General features: G+C 48.5%; 1 protein-coding gene across 1 annotated transcript in view; it reads right to left on the bottom strand.

The window, feature by feature from the left end:
* The window catches only part of Myo18b (myosin XVIIIB), a 239,358-nt gene that overhangs the window by 128,319 nt on the left and 92,489 nt on the right, over window positions 1-18,550 (bottom strand). Inside the window, exons 22-25 of the mRNA XM_008849005.2 lie at window positions 15,801-15,866; window positions 10,118-10,246; window positions 8,734-8,877; window positions 6,659-6,748 (exon numbers count right to left, since the gene is read on the bottom strand). Of these exons, the coding sequence (XP_008847227.1) occupies window positions 6,659-6,748; window positions 8,734-8,877; window positions 10,118-10,246; window positions 15,801-15,866 (429 nt within the window). The remainder of the gene's footprint in view (window positions 1-6,658; window positions 6,749-8,733; window positions 8,878-10,117; window positions 10,247-15,800; window positions 15,867-18,550) is intronic.

Here is an 18,550-nt window from a genome sequence, read left to right as displayed (position 1 = left end):
ATTCACCTGGAACTGGAGTTAAGGACGGTTTGTAGCTGCCATGTGGGTGATGGGAATTGAATCCAGGTCCTCTGCAAGAGCAGTCAGTGCTCTTAACCGCTGAGCCATCTCTCCAGCCCCTAAAATATGCTTTTTAAAGGACTTCTCAATCCCCTGAACCATTCTCCCTGCAGATGCGGTCAGCAGTGAGCTGTTCCATACCCCGTACTTTCCAGTTTGCACAGAGGACTTCTCACTAGCACACTTTGTGAGAGCAAGCTCCACTACTGAATGCTGGGGATGCCATGATTTTGGCCTCTGGTATATATCACCTCCTATGAAGTGTGAAATGTCTCATATGGATAATATGTACATAGAAGATTGACACACTAGGAGGTGAAAGGACCAGCTGAGGGTCAAGCTGCTGAGTAGCAGAGAAAGCCTCCCCCAACTGCCTGACCCCCAGCTCAGCATTCGTGCCATCCCTGTGCCCTGTCCTGTCATGAGCCTTCCCATGCAGTTCCTGCCCCTGGGTGTCTACAGAGCAAACGGGAGCCATTGCCCACCTGGAGTAGACCAACTGGCCAAGATCTAAGGCCAATACAATGTGGACCCCAGCTGCCCTTCTGGGCTGTGGCAAAAGGGACCCTGTGCCAACCTCTGGGTGAAGGGACGCCTCTCCTCCCATCCTGACCCACCTGTCAAAAGAGAGACTAAATCTGAGGTTGCAGGGAGACCCCTGCAGGCCAGCCAGCTCAGGTGCTGCTGTCACAAGGATGAAGTGTGGCTTTGGTCCCATGTCCCTGGCCCCACGGTCACCCTGGTCAAGGGCAGCTCTAGAAAAAGTGTCGAGCACTGTGGTGGGCTCCAGGGCTCTTCCAAAGATGTGCACCAGGTGCCGACATGGTCATGCCTGACCCATCTTCTCAGGGGGCCCGGCTGTTCATAGCTGTCCTGCTGAGCAACAGTGTTCAGAGCAGTAATCATGCCCATGGGTAGACAGTGCTGACTGTGAGCCAGGCACAGGGGAGCCCACAGAACCTCACAGCCATGCTGAGATGGGCCCTGACCCGGGCTCTATGTTGCAGATGGAACTGAGGTGGGAAGTGCAGACACTCAGCTGCAGAGACCTAATAACCTGTAACCACAGGAGTGAAAAATATTATGAGGAGAAATGTCTGCCCCTCCCGTGACTAGCAGATAACCCAGACCCCAAGGGGCTGGAATTTCCCAGGAATCTCATCTGGGAGAACTAAAAGCCTGAAGTCTGGAGCCAGTCAGAGGACAGACTTATGACCTAAGAAGAGATTTCACACAGTTCTGATAACTTGCCTGATGAGACAGACTGGAAATCAGACCACGATGGGTCACTGATGGGCAGGACCACAGCTTGCCCAGAACTCCTTAGCTAAGCACGCCGCTTGCCCTCTATTTAAACCTGAACCCCGTGTCAGGACCCCGAAGGTAGACTTCAAGGAGACTGAACCTTTGTTCTTCCCAATGTGGCCACATTGAATAAATCTCCATTCTCTGCTTTTAGCTGTTGCTTTTCTGCTGAATTGGCCTGTGGAGGCCCCTTGGGCTAGCCTGCTCTTAGTGCTGCAGGGCTCAGGTGCTGAGTGTAAGGACCTCCCATAACAACAGAGGTCAGACAAGGGCTACAGAGCCCTCCTTCCTTCCTGACCACACCACCAAACCACCTCTTGGGCTCACAGATGGATATGTATGAGAGAACCAAGGAAGGGGAGGCCTCCACAGGCCTACCTGTCTGAGTGAGTGAGGCCATCTTCGTAGGGACCACAGGGGCATGAGCCCTGAGAGCCAGACACCTGTGAATGTCACCTTCCTGACCAGCCTCTATGGGTGTCTAGAAAGAAGAGACACATGGCCTCTTAGGAGCATAGTGGTACCTTCAGAGGTTCTAGAACCCAGCCAACACTTCACCAGAGAGGAAGTAAGCCCTCAGTTCCATCACCCACAGCCCCACCCCTGGGGCATCCTTTGATCCTGATCTCCCCCCACCAGGCTGCCGGGTGCCAATACCTTGCATTATTATCGTGGCTACGCCCCTACCTGACAGTAACAAGACTGTACCCGCCAGACACTCCAGGCTTTCTCCATGTTGCTTTATAGGTAAAACCAGCTGAACTCAGAGGCCAAAGGACTTGACCCAGCAGCGGACAGACACAGCACTCATTGAAGGTGGCTCCATTCATCACTGGACTTGAGTCAAGCATTTTGTGCTAAATACCAAAGGGTAGAAATGCCAAGGGTGTGTCACTGCCTCCGAGGACTGCTCTTTACTGAGGGAGGACAAACACATACAGGATGTGTGTATTAGTGACAGAGCTGGTTGGGCTGGCTGCACGGTGTGGTGTAACAAACTCAGAAGGAGCTCTGACCTCCACTGCTATTTCAATGATCACAGACAAAGGCATAGGAATTTGATGGGGCCCACAATACCCTGGAAATCAGAACCACACTCAGGCGTGTGGCACCCAGGCCATCTGCTGCTGCTCCTTCATACCTGGGGCACCGTGCTGACCCCCCAACTCTGTGTTGCTTAGTGGGAAAGGAAAAGTTGATAGTATCAGTATTGTGGGAAGGACTGAGACACACAGTCAAAAAGAACATTCTAGGGGCTGGAGAGATGGCTCAGCGGTTAAGAACACTGGCTGCTGGGTTTGGTTCCCAAAACCCACATGGCAGCTAATAACCATCTGTAACTCCAGTTCCAAGGAATCTGATGCCCTCCCCTCTTCTAAGCTTTGTGTTCACTGTATGCATATAGCGCACTTACATGCATGCAGGCAAAATGCTCATCTACATAAAATAAAATTTTAAAATTAAGATAAAGAACATTCCAGATGTATCCTCCTCTGAGGCCCACACAGTGTCAGAAGCCAGCTTCACTGAAGGGACCATTCCCCAGCAGTTAAAGCCCAAGAGGCCCGGGTACCTAAGGCAGATGGCAACAGGAGCCAGTGAACCAAGCCTTCCCCCTGGGATTAGATGCTCCTGCCCCTTCACACAGGAGAAGCTGCAACAACATGGATTCTGAGTCAGGAGACCTGGAGTATGGATGGGCTCAGGCCCCAGCTGGTCCTGTGACCTCCCTCCCCACTAGACAAGTGCAGATATTATGACCGAACTCCCTTAGAACACCCGGTGAGCACCTTCAGACTTCCACTCCTTGGTATATTCAAGTCACAATTCCTTACTGAACTCCAAAAGGTGTTGGACTGAGTGCATGGTCCTCCATCTCTGGCTATAGCTAGGAAGAATCTTAGGAGGAAATTGACACACCCAGGACATATCTCCAAGAGCACCTAACCCTCACAGGAAAGTTCTACAAGATGAAGGGTTCTTCTTCCTTATGAAAATAAGACCCCTTTCCACCAAGGCAGCATTTGCATGCCTGACAGCCTTTACAGCCAGCCTCTCCACGGTTCCCCATCTCCTCCTTAGGCCGCTTTGCAAAGGAGCACTTAAATCATTCTGCAATAATGCTGTCTTCTTATTAAGCTCAGTAAAATGGTGTTGGCGACGATCTTGCCACATCTCAGTGCCACTTCTGTTCACTGCCTCCCCCTGATGAGACACACAGGTGTGAATAGAGGCTGGGCACTGTGGCAGGGGTATGTTGGTGATGCATGGCCCTGAAGCAGAGTCTGGTCCCAACTGTTACCAAAGTAGAGCCACAAGATAGAAGGCCACACTGCTCTCTGACCCCGTGAGTGGCTGGCAGAGCTTCTACTTCTAAAGTACCTGAGAGTTTGCTAGAAATTCAGGTGCTCTGGGGCCACCCCAAGCCTGGATTCAGCATCGCTAAGCCTGGGGCTTGTCTATGACTATTCTGTTATGTTCTACAGGGAGCTCTGCCCATGTTCCAGGCTGAGACCCACTGCTCTGTAACAGGATCCTCTGTCCTGCAATAAAGTCACCTCAGGGCTTTTCAAAGAAGCAGCATAGACAGGAACCTCCCTCATGCATCAATCCCTTTGCAGATGAGGCTGGGAACCCACAGGGCTATTTCTCCTTGGGCTATTTCTCCTTACTGTGAGCACTGAGGTATAAATCCAGCTGGTATAAACCAGCAATTATTTTTTTGGCCAGGAGACTAGAGTCTTTCTTCAAATAAAGTGTCCACAGGATGCCACATTCTCTAAACCTGAGCTGCTGCCATGGGTGACAAGACACACTGCTCTAGGATGGAAAGCACCACGAGCTGTCAGTGGGAGACACTGATGACTGAAACTGAGCTCTGCTGGTGACTTTCGCAGCTTCAGAAGGTGCTGTGCAGGCCACTGAGGGAGAAAAGTTAATGGTCTTACCCAGCCCAGGGCCCTGCATGCTACAAAACTGCCTGCCAGACAAAATGTGCCCATGGGAGCAATAGTGGCATGACTGTGGTGGAAGCAACCAACCACTTTATGCTTGGATTTGAGGCAGGCTTCATAGGAAGGAATTCATGCCTCAAACTGTAAAGCTGGCCAACACCATGGCTGTGAAGGTCATAGGCCCTAGGAGGAAACCTACTACTATCATTTTCCTAAACAGATATGTCCACCTGACAACAATACTTAGTGTATACTCAGAGATTAATTCTGCCTCAGCCTTAGTCAGAGATGCTTCTCTTGCTATAGGAGCAGTTAATGCACAGACTCAGACTGCTCAAAGTGACATGACTGTTGAGTGCTCACCCCTAAATGGACATCCATATCAACCCCTCCCCCCAAAGGCTAAGGGAACACTGCAGAAGGGCCGGCAGAGGGGAGGGGTGCTGAGAAATGCCCTCTTCTGGAAATACAATGGCAGTTGTAACTCATGAACTGACAGAAGCTGTGCTCACCTGCACAAGATCAAGCCTGTCAACATCCCAGCATGGGGGGTGTGGCTCATGAGGCCCCACCTGCCCTGAGGAGCCCTAGGCAGTGAAAGCTGCTGGGGGAGAGGCAGTCATTCCTCTGTGGTCTAGCCATTGCCTTTGCCCACTCAAGTAAAAAAGACCTCAGCCATGCCTCAAAAAAGATGGACTATATTAAATGTGCATCAAATTGTGAAAGAATAGATGAGTTTTTAACTTGCATTTTAATTGTGTGAGTGTTTTACCTGCTTGTATATAAGTGCATACAATGCCTGTGGGGTACAGAAGAGGGCATCAGAACCCCTGGAACTGGAGTTACAGATGATTGTTAGCCATGTAGGTACTGGGAACTGAACCTGAGTTCCAGTGCTCTTAGCCACTGAGCCATCTCTCTAGTCCCAGAAGTGTTTTTTAAAAGGTGGGAAACAATGTAGTTTGAGAGTTGGTAAAATATAAAATGAAATAAAATTGAAGAGCTTTTGAGGTCTAAACTGGCTTGCAGTCATAAAACCTTCTGATTTCTTCTAGGCCCTGAAGAAACTCAGGGGTCTAGAAAACACAAACTATTCCTGTATTCAAAACAATGGGCTCAGAGTAGAAGAGAGCCACAGCACATACTGCTGACAGAACATAAATCCTGAGCATGTAAAAAGTGTTTACAAACCAACAAGAGGAAAGGGAGGGGAATGGGGAAAAGACAAGAGGCTGCTTTGTCAAGGAGGATATAACAAAATAATATCCCCAAACATGAACATGTACACACAAAATTGTCAGTGTGAGTCAGCCCAGCACACTCACCAACAGAACTAAATGAAGACAGATAATACGAAGTGCTGACAAGGCTGTAGAGGAACTTATTGGGAAGAAGACAGGTTCCAGAGAGAGGGGGAGGGAGATAAGAGATAACAGAGGAAAATGATAAATATTTTATATATGTGTATGAAATTGTCAAAAGACAAACAAAGAAAAATTTAAATGGAGTTTAGGAACTAGAGAGATGATTCAGCTGTTAGGAATACTCAGAGGACCTTGAAGCTCCCAATGACTCCAGGAGATCATCTTCCTGTCTCTATGGGCACTGAACTCTCTCACACACACATACACACACACACACACACACACACACACACACACACACACTGATAAAAAATAAAAATAAACACTAAAAAAAATTATCATCATCCTTGGCTACATAGGAAATTTGAAGTCAACCTGGGCTACAATTAAAAGGAAAAAAAACAAAAAAAACAAAACCAAAAAGACACAGCACTAGAGGAAAGGTCTGAACAGTAAACATAAGGTAATAGCAATGCAGGTGACATGAAAGACAGGTCATTCCAAATCCCAGGAAACGTGGCCACATCCCAAGCCTGGCTTTCTCCCTCATGTGTGCTGTGCTGCTGTGTTTCTAGCAACAAATGTTAAATAAACTATCAATAGATTTAAGAGAGGCAGAAGGGAAAAGGATGACCCCCAACTGTCTGTATTTTGGTCATTTCCTCCTACAGAGCAGTTCATCTCTTCCCTGACTGGAGCAAGCTCATTGCGCGTTCCGAACTCTGCCCATCCCGCCAGGTGGCTGTGACTCCACCTGTTTATCCTGTGTTCACTTTACGCTCAGACCAACAGACGCCCGGTATTTTAACATGGTCAGATTTAGCAGTTCTCCCACACTTTGTCCTTTCATGACACCGAATTTTTTCTTTGGCTGCTTGTGTAGGTTTGGGAAGAAGCTCAGCACAGGAGCACACCTTCCTTCTCCTCCCCAGCGGCCACACATCCTGAGACCCAAGTGGCGGAGGAGCCACCTACCTTGCTCTCTAACAGGTCTGTGCTCTGCCGGAGCTCCATCCTGGACTTCTCTGACTTTTTCAGCTTCTGTCTCAGCATTGTCAGCTCCCCCTGCAACACAAACACCCAGAATGAAGAAGCCGGTCCAGACCAGATGCACAGTCCACTCCTGGTAAGAAAGGTTGAAGGGGTCAAAGCTGCTGGGGCACAGAGGAAATTTAATGATGTCTTTCATGAATGATGACTATAACAAAGATGCTTTATTCATTCCAAAGCTGATGAAAGGGGCTTGAAATGTCTCCTCCACATCACACACAAAAGCACGCTTTTACCACATTAGTCTGACTTATCATTCCAAACACACATCCATATATAAAAGCACTACATCACTTGTCCATGTCTGCAAGGCTACCTTGAGATGCCACAGCAGGATAGTGGTGTGAATGATGGGCCTTATGGGCAAGGGAGTACTACATAGCAGTAAACAGAACAAAGAAAAGCTCCATTGAATTGTCCCTGATGATTTTGAAAATATGTCGGTAAGTGCACAGTACGGATTTCAGCAGAGTACATAGAAACTGAATTTCCCTCATCCAAAGGGTCAGATGGTCAGGTTTCAGACTCTCAGATTTGAGTTATTTGCATGGACTTCACTGTTGGGTATTTTTTAATGAGGGGTGCACAGCCTACTTCACATTTTACTTTTTATGTAAGAAAGAAAGGAACCAAGACCAACAGAGTGCCTGTTCCAGCCTCCCTCTGGCATAGGGGCTGAGAACTCATGGGATCCACTTGAGAGCGCCTGGATCCTGCCTCCATGTGGTGAAGCCTTTGTGAGGGAACTAACACTGATCCTAGCCAATCCAACAGCTATCAAAGTGCCTGAAAACAAATCCTGAGTCCACCACTCTCAAGTCCAGCCTTAGCAGACAAAAGAAAAATGAAGAGGAACCCAATAGAGGGATGCTTTGGGGAGCTCTCGTCAAGAAATTCCAATGGACTCTGATATGAACAGTTGAAATTTGCCCTGTTCTGACTTTTTTGTAATTCCCTGTCTAGAACTTGTAATGCTTACTACTCTTGCCTTTACTTCTCCTTCACATCTCCTATTCACCAGTCAAGGACTTTCTTTTCCCCCTACAGTAAGAGTTATGCAATTTGGGAGTCTTTTAGACAGACCCACTGAAGGGCTACCCCAATTGCCTTACCCTGCGTCCCTGTTTAGCATGGAAGAAGCCAGAGCCGTCTGCATCCCTATTTCCTATCAGCAATTTGGGTAACCTCTTCAGAGGACGGTGTGATAAGAATAGAAGGTAGGAATTAACTAGGCAGTTAGGGTGAAAAAGACCCCAAAGAAAACAGCCAGTCTCTTGGCTAAGAGTTAAAATGTCCTTGGGCCACTTAGCAACATACTATGTTCCAAAGGCCAAAATTGTCAATAGTATTTGGGAGCTTTTATCTAATCCCTAAAAGGATTTTAAGGTTACCTCTTCAGAGGGGGGAATGTTAGAGTAGTAAAAAGCCTCATTTTAAAAAAGAAGAAAGAAAGAGAGAGAGAAAGAAAGGAAAGGAAGAAAGAACACAAAGTTGTCAGAAAAAAGTGATGGGGAGACATAAGAGGTGTTGGAGGGGAGGGAGTTGGCGTGGATTTGATCCGAACACCTTATATGCATGTGTGAAATTCTCAATAAAGTTTTTTTTAAGTTAAAAAAAAAACCTGAAAAAAAAGAAAGGAACCATTATATATAACTTGATCATTTTTGCAAAAAAAAAGATATCAGAAAGTCTGCACCAGAGACCACTCAAAGCAGTAACCTGCATGGCTGGAGACAAGTGTTCTGATAGGTGGAAATAAAATGTGCAAAGATCCCATCACTAAGGTTCTAGAATGAGCCACAAGGGTTTTTGTGCCCCAAGCAATCACAGCGCTTTACCCAGCAGCCTAGGGAACAGCTGGATTCAGGAGAAACACGGTCTCAGGTGATGGAAGCCTCCAGAAGGAAGCATTGAGGGTTGTTGAGCTCACAATGTCCTGGGTGCTGGGTACAGGGTGAAGTTGAGTGGGACAGGGAGTTACCTCTGAGCCATGAACCCACCTCCTTGGCTCGGAGCTGCTCTGTCTCAATTGTGGAACTCAAGAGGGGCCGGAGGGACGTGATGAGCTGCCACCATGGCCAGTCCTTGACCTCCAGGAACACAGCCAGGTTCCTGTGGATGCACTGCATAGCCAGCTGACGGATCTGAGGGACAGGAGAGTTGTGAGTGTGAGGAGGGGTCCACCTGCCTGAGCCAGAGGGAGGGCGGACAAAGCAGATGGAAGAAAAAAGAACACATGCCTGTCGGGGGCGGCGGGAAGCGGGTGGCTCACGATGGGGTCATTATTAACATTTCTGGTTTGCCAAGTACACAGTACACTTGAAATCATGGACTTACCCACTCTGGAAGCTCTTTGGAGAATCCACTCTAGTATAATTATTGATCATTAAGAAAAGATAATACTAGGAAGCCTTTAATCCCAGCACTCTTGGGAGGAAGATAGAGACAGGCAGATCTCTGTGAGTTTAGGCCCAGTCTGGTCTACATAGGGAGTTCCAGGCCAGTCAGGGGTATTTGGGCCTATGCAGTGAGAGACTGTGCTGGTAGCTTTGTTGACTTGACACAATCTAGTCACCTGGGAAGAGGGAACTTCGATTGAGGAATTTTCTCCATCAGACTGGCCTGAGGACATGTCTATGGGGCATTTTCTTAATTGTTACTTGATGTAGAAGGGCTCAGCCCATTGTGGGCGGTGCCATCCCAGGGCAGGTGGGCCTGGGTTGTATAAGAAAGGGAGCCAAGTAAGTCAGAGGGAGCAAGTCAGTGAGCAGCATTCCTCTGTGGTCTCTGCTGCAGGCTCCTGCCTGAGTCCCTGGCCTGACTTTCCTCCATGATGAACCATAAGGTATAAGATGCAATAAACCCTTTTCTCCCTAAGTTGCTTCAGGTTAGTGTTTTATCACAGCAATAGAAAGCAAACTATAACACTCTTTCTCAAAACAGCCAATCCTGAGGTGACAGTCAGCTGGAATCTCGTGACTCAGTGTGTATGATCTCCCCTCATCGTCACACAGCCACTGTGTAGATGCAGCATAGGGCTAGTCTGTCTTGAAAACACAGCAGTGAGCTCTCTCTTCCCATGCAGGCAGAAGAGAGGAAGGCCAGTCTTGAAGGCCCAGGGCGGCCCAGGACTGTGGCACAACTTGCCCTTTGTTCACAGACCTGGGTGTCTGGGACTTGTAAGGTATCTGTTGACCCTTGAGCAGGAGCTGTTCCTGAGATGGGTCAGGCTTAAATCACAGGGCTGACAACAGCCCCCAGGTACCTGGAGGTCATTGTGCTCAGGTATCCCTCAGACAGGCAGCCTGGCATAATCATGGGGAAATACAGCCGAGCTTATATACCACAGACCCATGGGATCAAAATTGTGTGGGCCCTCAGTACCTTCAGCATCTTAAATTCCTGACGGGACAGAAACCCCCTGCAAGTCGCTTGGAAGAGAACTATGCTCCTGGACACCAGCTTCTCCCGCTGCCTTTCCAGTCTGGAAACCACACCAGCCTTGAGGAAGACCTGGGGACAGGGGAGGAAGGCACAGGTGAGACCTCTGCAGACAGTGTGGAAGGGGAGGGGCCTGCAGCTCAGACTCCACTTCTCTTCTCCTGCACCCAGCTGCAATATTTGTTGGTGGGCCTCTCTTTAACACAGGTCTAAAGGATGGAAATATCCTGTCTCTTCCCTGAGGCTCCACTTCCTGCCTCTGCCCCTGGCTACCAGCATGCTTCAGACCACCTGAGGCCTGGTTAAGACAGAAACTGGGGCTGGGGATGTGACTCAGTTGGCAGAGTGCTTTCCTAGCATGGGGGATGCCCTCGGATCCACCCTCAGAACTGCAGACACTAGGTGTGGTGGGGCACCCCTGGAATCCCCGCACTCAGGAGGTGGAGAAAGGATGGAACAGAAACTCAAGGCCATCTTTGACTACAGCATGTTCCAAGGAAGCCAGCCTGGGCTAAGTGAGACTCCGTCTTAAACACAAAAACAAAAACAGAATCTCTCAGTCCCTACCCAGCCCTGCTGAATCACAACCTGCATTTTAACCTGATCCCTAGGGGAGGGGTACCCTAGTTTGATAGTCACTGCCAGGGCAGATATGTCTATAGTTCTCCATGAGAGATTCATCCTGGTAGCACAGTAAATGCAGATTTTAAGGCCTGGCCACAGGCAAACACAAGCCATACACTTGTGCTGGCTTGGAAATGCTCATTTTCAATCCTGGACACGAGCTACCTAAGAGAATGGATGCAGTATAAATACCAGGATTCACTGAGATGATTCAGCCTGTAAGGAGAGGCAGAGGTGGAAGGGATGGCGGGCGCCCTCCTTGCTCTGGGAAGGAGTCAGGCTCATGCCCCCCGAGAGGCAGAAAGCAACTCCAGCCTGCACCTGCCAGGCCCCAGCACATCAATAATGGATGAAGGCTTTGACGGCTCTGAGATTGATTCAGCTCCCCACAGGGCTGTCCCTGAACAGACTGCAGGGAACTGGAACCCCAGGAGCCCAGGAGTGCCTGTCAGAGGATGACAAGGCAGAGAGTCCTGGGGTTTGTGTTAAAGGGTTTTCCGAGAGACCCACGGCTTTGGAACAGGCCTGCTCCAGCTGACATGGAAGGGTACATCTCTTACTGTGCACAGTACTGCTCAGTGCATTGGTCCCCTCCCTCCTCGCAGGCCCTGGGATGATACCTCAAGATGGGACTTGATTTGGTGACATGGGAGAAGTCAGTTTTCTAAGGACAGCCCTGTGTGTTCATTGTCAGAAGAACCCCAAAGGGGCCAGCGAGATGGCTCAGCAGGTAACAGCACTTGCTGAACAAGCCTGGCAATCTGAGTTCGGTCCCTGGAACCCACAGTGGAAGGAGAGGACCGACTCCTGCAAGTTGTCCTCTGACCTCCACACATGCACAGTAGTACTTTCACACCTGCTATAATTAACATTTACATGGCATCTGCATTTGAGTGTATGTGGGCGGTGGAGGGGTATACACCAGTGTGTTTATGTGCTAGTGAGTGCTCATGTACACCTACCTGTATGTGCCTGTCTATGCAGACCAGAGGTGATGGTGTTCCTTGGGAGCTGTCCACCTTGTTTCTTTGAGACAAGGTCTCTCATTTGCCTAAAGCTGATGGATTGCCTAGGCTGGCTGGCCAGGGAGTCCCAGGGCTCCTCCTTTTTCTGCCTCTGCAGTGCTGGGGTTGCAAGTCATTACACCCAGCTTTTTTTCTTTTCCTTGTATTATGGGGCTGGAGCTCAGGTCTTCACACTTGAGTGACAAGCACTTACTGACTGAGACGTCTTTCTTCCTCCACATCTGATTTTAGACTACAAACAGCCTTGACTTGGAAATCAGACCATTGACTCAATAGCTGGTGACCCAGAAGGCTGAGCCTTGAACCCGAGACTTGGGTTCATCTCTGACCTCCACCTCTGGGTCCACAGGAAGCTTCAGCTCCTTTTTCATTGGCACATACACATCTGCCATCTGAAGTTCAAAGTCAATTTGATTCCAGCTGGAACAAAAGCATCAATTCTCCACTACCCTAAACCCATTCTCAGTCATGGGTCCCCTCAACTGATCCTTTAATAAGCCTTCTGTCTAAAGGGAAATGAGAATGAGTCCATCCAAGGGGGGCAAACTCTTACAAATTGGCAAAAGCACTCGCTGGCCAGGACACCAAAGCAATCAGCCTCACCAGAATAAAGACAGTAGCGACTGCTCGCCCTCAGATGGCCTCAGTAACAACCATATTAATTTCACAAGCTGGTGAGTCCCAAAAGCTGCCATTAAAAGAAAAATTAATGATCAAAATGATGACAGTTCCACTTTGTATATTACAGTAGGTGGCAGGCACTGCCCAGACCATATTGATTAAGTGCTACGCTTTCATTAAAAAAGATAATTGTAAATGACTTTGCATCAGGCAGGAATAAGTCAGTGTGTCTGCAGAACCCAGTCTTGATCTTTTTTGAAAACAAAGTTTCTTTCTTTTCCTTTTTGAGAGCATCGTGTGACCATGCAGAAGTCAGACAGCGTGTGCAATCACACTTTTCCCATAACTGTCACATCTCATGGTACAAACTTCGATAAGGTGCCAGGGGCCAAAAAATCACAAAGAAAAATCTAAACTATTCTCTTTTCATGGGTCTGGTTGCTTATCAGGCCTGAGCAGAGCAACCTGCATCCCTGCCTGTAAGGAATGCACAGAGCCCAGAGCTGGGCTGTCTGTTTTTCATCTAAAAATGTCAAAGCCGCATTTTAAAAGATCATGCTAGGGCAATAGTTCCCATCTCTGGGACCGCTGAGGGATTCACACTTCTCCTTATGGTCATTTTGCAGATTAAAGGGGATTTGATTCTTTAAGCATTAAATTGTTACCCTATTTGATAAATGCCTTAACCCCGCTGACAAATGCATTCTAGGAAGAGTGGCGGCTCAGTCCTGTGAAGTGATTGTGCTCAGATTCCCACACACAGGAGGTAGAAAGCAGCAGCTCCATTTTGCAGATGTGCCAACTGAGGCAAGGTTTTGTTGCTCACTCTAGAGACACCGAAAGCGGTAAGCCTGGGTAGGGACTGGCACAGCCAGTTGGTTGCCCAACTTTAAGAACCAAATCTTACAGTAAACACCACACCTGCCTCAGGAGCCCAATCTGCTGTGGAACCTGGCCACCAAGGGTCACTTTGATTTTAATTTGCTCTTGCCCGTTTCTTAGTGAACACCAAGTGCAACGCAGTAGTAATCATGTTTTATTATAAGGACGCTGAGGCTTCTAGACTCCTGGGCTCTGTAAAAACGTGAGCAGCGACTTCTGTTCTTTTCTTGTTCTGCAGTAGCTGCTGGGACTGTGGGGACCGATTTCTGTATTCATGAAATAGCTGGGTCATTATCTCACCCAGTGGGTCTCAGACACCAGTGTGCATGGGGGTCACCTAGTGGGCCTGTGGCAGCAGCCGCTGGGCCCCACCCTGCAGTTTCTGCACCACTAGCACAGCCTCCTCGTCTATGGAGCAGCTGGGAGGAAAAAGAACAAGATGTCCAGCTGTCTGATGAAGTCCACGCCTGTGTGGGAACCCACAAACAGATGGGCTCATTCTCTCTACGGGAAATATGACTGTGGGACAATCAGGCTGCACCCATAGTCAGCCCACAGCTTGGACCACACACGTTAGCAGGACCAGAGGCCAGCATGGAGATTTCAGTGCCTGCGGAATGGGCTGGGAGCATGGGATGGCTGCCAGCTCACTGAGGGCAGGGCTGGTTTCAGAAGCAGTGTAACAGGGCAAGATCCAACAAAGACACGTGGCCAGGGCACCTCACACAGCACCTGTATGTGGAGTCTGGCCACACTACCCAACCACTGAGTAAAGGACGAGGGTCAGGGATGGCTGAGGCACTGTTCCCCTCCAGTTCTCTCTCCAGTCTGGGTTTCTGAACTTTGTACAGTGCCCTGCCCAACACCTACCTGGTTCTTGAATTTGAGACTCTGTGGTCACTTCCCTAACAGTCCATGGGATGCTGGCTTTAGGAAGTAACGAGGATTCCACAAAAACAAAACAAAACAGCCACGAAGATTAAAGGTTCTAAGGTCAAATTGTCTAGGAATCCCAAAATGTCATGTTTCCTTTCTTGAAAACCATGATGGAATTCTGTCAGCATTTAAGCAGACCAGGAGGCGCTCTGGGTTCGATCACTTTGGGAAAACAGTATCTCTAACCTCAGATCATCCCATCTCTTCAAGTTATTTTCTCTGTCCGCTCACACTGGTGGACCAACCAGGACTATGGCTATGTGACAGCCACTGGCAGAGGAGACAGGAGACTCTGCATAAAAGAACACACTTCCTTCTGACACTGGGTAAGCAAGCAGTCAGCCATGAGGTGAGAGGAAAACTAAGGCTGCGTCTCAGCAGCCCTGTCTCCTGACTGTCAGAGCCCCTTTGCAGTTAAACATCCGTGGAGCTGTCTCGGGTTATTCTGGCTGTATCAGCCCATACATGTGAACTGGCAAGGGTCTGTGTTCAGACAGGAAAGTGAGGTGTCCTCCACAGAGTCATATATTGGAACATTTGGTCCCCACCAGCTGGTGGTGCTGTTTGGGAGGATTGTAGATTCTTTAGGAAGTAGAGACTCACTGGGGGAAGTATGTCACTGGGGGCGGGTCTTGAGGCTTTATAGCCAGGCCCCACTTCCTGTTCTCTCTCTGCTTCATGACTGTCCTTACGATGTGACCAGTTGGCCCCTGCTCCCGCTGCCACCAGGCAATGTGGCCAGCCGGCCCCAGATCCTGCCACCACGCCTTCCCATCATGATGGACTGGAATTTGGAACTATGAGCCAGAACAAATGCTTTCTCCACTAAGTTGCTTTGCTCGGGTATTTTTGCCAATGTGTGTAAAGTAACTAAGCCTGCATTCTCAGAAGACCTAACATTAGAACCTTACTTGTACTGTGGCTCTGACACCTCTCCCCTTTTCTGGGGATTATGGAAGGAAACACCCTGAAAGGAAGATCCAGTCCACCATGATTTGGGAGGGAAAAGGGGGTCACCTTACCCCATGAATATGCCACCCACCTCTTAAATATTAATAAAAACTCCTTTAAAATCTGTAACACACACAACTCAGTGGCTGCTGCTCCCCACCCTGGGGCGACCCACCCAACCTCTCTTTGGAGTGTTTGCTTTGCTAAATAAACTTCCATTCAAACCATCTATGTCCTGTGGGTGAATTCTTTCCTCAGGAAAAGGAAAGTAGAGCGCTCTTGTTACACTTCGGGCTGTAAAGCACTTCTTTCTGGGATTCGACAGGTGATGCAAGGCCCCAGACACTAATTCCAGACTGGTGAGGCTCCTGGGCACTGTGGCTTCTAACAATGACATTCCCCGTGTCATTCCGCCCATGTGACATTTGTCATTATGACTTTGTGAGAGGGGCAGGGATGAAGTCATTTGCCTCCTCTCATAGTCTGGAAGAGGGAGACCCAGAGTGATAAGGCATTGGGTGGGACAAGAATTGAATGTCATCCGAGTTCCTGTACAGTGGACGGCTTGTCCGCAGATGTACACTCACTTGGCTGTGCCCCACGGTCACCGCCTTCTTCTCCAGGTCCAGGGTCTGCAGCAGTTCCTCCACCGCCTGGGGAGAGAGGAGAGAGATATTCAAAGAGCTCATGGAGAGAGGTGGCGAGGCCCAAAGTGAAAGGCAGGCTCGCCAAATGGAGAATGCACCAGAGGGAGGAAACCTACCTGTCCCTGAGGCTTTGCTAATGGAACCCCAGCTCCCTCAGGCAAGCACAGAAGGGGAGCCTGTCCTGGGCCCCTGCTGGGTGCCACCCACTCCACTGGAACCTTCAGAAAGACCAAATCTCTTCATTCTTAAAATAACTGCAAGCAGTTGCACGGCAACCACACCCATTCCACAGAGCAGAAGGTTGAAGAAGTAAACTGAAAAGTGGGCAGCTACTGTGGAACACAGAGTGGTGGCTCCTCCAAGGACTAAATCAGCATCACTATATGACTCAGCAAGCCCTGTGTAAGTACCCAAGGACTTGATGGCAGTGTCTCGAAGGGATGTATTTCTTACATTTTACCCCCCCCCCAGCCCCGTGTGTATGTGCGTGTGTGTGTGCATTCAGGTATTGTGTGCAGAAGCCAGAGGTAGTGTCAGGTGTCTTCCTCTATTGCTCTCCCCCTTGGTTTTTGATGCAGGGTCTCTCATTGAACCTGCAGCTCACTGACTGGGCAAAGCTTACTGGCCATTGAGCCCCAGGGATCCATCTGTCTTTGCCCCCCCCCCCAGTGCTGGATTATAAGCACATGTTGCTGTGCTTGGTTTTTATGTAGTTCTGAGGGACTGAACTCACGTCCTCATGCTTGTATTGCAAGCACTTTACCATCTGAGCCATCTAACCAGTCCTTTGAAGAGACATTTTTATACCAATATTCATAGCAGCATTATTCACAACCAGCAAGTAGAAACAACTCCAGTGTCTAAGAGTTGAATAGATGAAATATGATACATCCATACAATGGAATATTACTCAGTCTTGAAGAGGAAAGAAATTCTGACACGTACTCCATGAATGAGCCTTGACATTATAGTGAACCAAGGTAATCATAAAAGGACAGATGTTGTGCGACTCTATTAGTTCCTAGACCAGGTAAGTTCACAGAAACAGAAATAGTGGTGGCCAGGGGCTGAACACTGCATACAGTGAAGAGTTAGTGTTTAAAGAAGACAGAATTCAGTTCTACAAGAGGAAGAGTTGAGATGGAGGATGATGCACCTCACATCCTATTGTGAATGGAGCTAACATCACTGAAATATGCATTCAAGATGGGTGACATTGTATATTTTGTGATATGTTTTTAATGTATATACATACAAAGTTTAAAACCCTAGTGAGGACTAGGGAGATGGCTCAGTTGGTAAAGTGCCTGTCACACAAGCATGAGGACCTGGGTTTGCATACCCAGCATCTACATAAAAAGCTAGGCATTTCAGTGTGCCTATAACCGCATTCTTAGGGGAGGTGGAGGTCCAGGGGGAGAGACAGTCAGCCAGGCTGAATCAATGTGCTTCAGGTTCAGTGAGAGACACTGTCACAAAAATAAAGGTGGATAGCAATTGAGGAGACACCTGATGTCACCTGGGGCATCCACACAAGTACACACATGCAGTGATACACGCCACACACTTGCATCACACACATATTGGCAACGCTACACACACACATACAATCCCTAAAAGCAGGTATTTGTCCTAGGTCATATGTCTACACAAAGGGCAGAGCCAGGTTGCAAGCAAGGTCTCTGGGGCCATGGCAACAGCTATGCCTTGATCTGCTGCATGTGCTTAGGGTGGCACCAGAAAGCACAAGGCACGGAGGCCTTCAGTCACTTAAGTCACCCTATGACAGTGTCCCCCAACTCTACTTCTATCAGTGAGCTCACAGCTTGCTGTCTCAGTCACAAGTATGTGCTGACTCAGCGACATAGCCATTATCCATCATGCCTGCCTGACCTAGATCACACAGGGAGAGGTTGTGTTTAATCTACCTCTTATTCCATCCACTACACTGTAGCACTGCTCCGTGCACAGAGTAGGTGCTCAAAAGAGTATGATGAATGAATGAATGAATGAATGAATGAGCATCCAAATCAGAGAGATCCAGACAGAGGTGAAGAGGAGGCAGCTCCTGCAGGGAATACAAATTCTCTCAGACTTCTGGACGAGGCAGAGACAATACTTCAGGGGTTCAGTGGGGCCTTCTCTGTCAATAGTTACAGAGGCTTTGAAAGCCTGCTAGAAATGTGAACCGTCAGATGGCCCCTGCACCTTTATGACTGCCATCACCCACCCATTCTACCACTCTTCTCAGCCCTCCGCCCATGGACAGTTAAAGTCTATTTTCAGGATAAACTGTCAGGAGACTAATTGAAACATTTAGGAAGTGGAAAGGTTGGCGGAAGCTGCAATCACTGAACAGATGCGCTCCCAGCCCCTGGGTCAGCTGCATCACAGAGAATTTCCTGGCACACTGCCCCCAAAATTGCTTGTTTTAAGTCTAGTCCCAGCCATAATCAACCTCATCTCCTGAAGCCCTAGAAGAGAATTCCATCACATTCCTCCGAAGTTCCGGTGGTTTCATTATTACATTTTAGCCAAAAACGTTCCCAGGGAGTTGCAGGCAGCTGAGATGCATAAAGCCAATATACCCAAAATATAACATCTTTTCTCTCTGTGCAAGAGAAAAGCATGATAAAAGTTGTTGGGAAGTAAGATGAATGGGAAGAGTGGAATCCACAGTGAGAAACATT

Source organism: Nannospalax galili, unplaced genomic scaffold (assembly GCF_000622305.1).
Source record: "Nannospalax galili isolate Female #2095 unplaced genomic scaffold, S.galili_v1.0 scaffold103, whole genome shotgun sequence".
In the NCBI taxonomy this organism is placed as follows: domain Eukaryota; kingdom Metazoa; phylum Chordata; class Mammalia; order Rodentia; family Spalacidae; genus Nannospalax; species Nannospalax galili.
The sequence above is the reverse complement of the archived record's forward strand: the minus strand, read 5'-3'. Positions and strand labels throughout refer to the sequence as shown.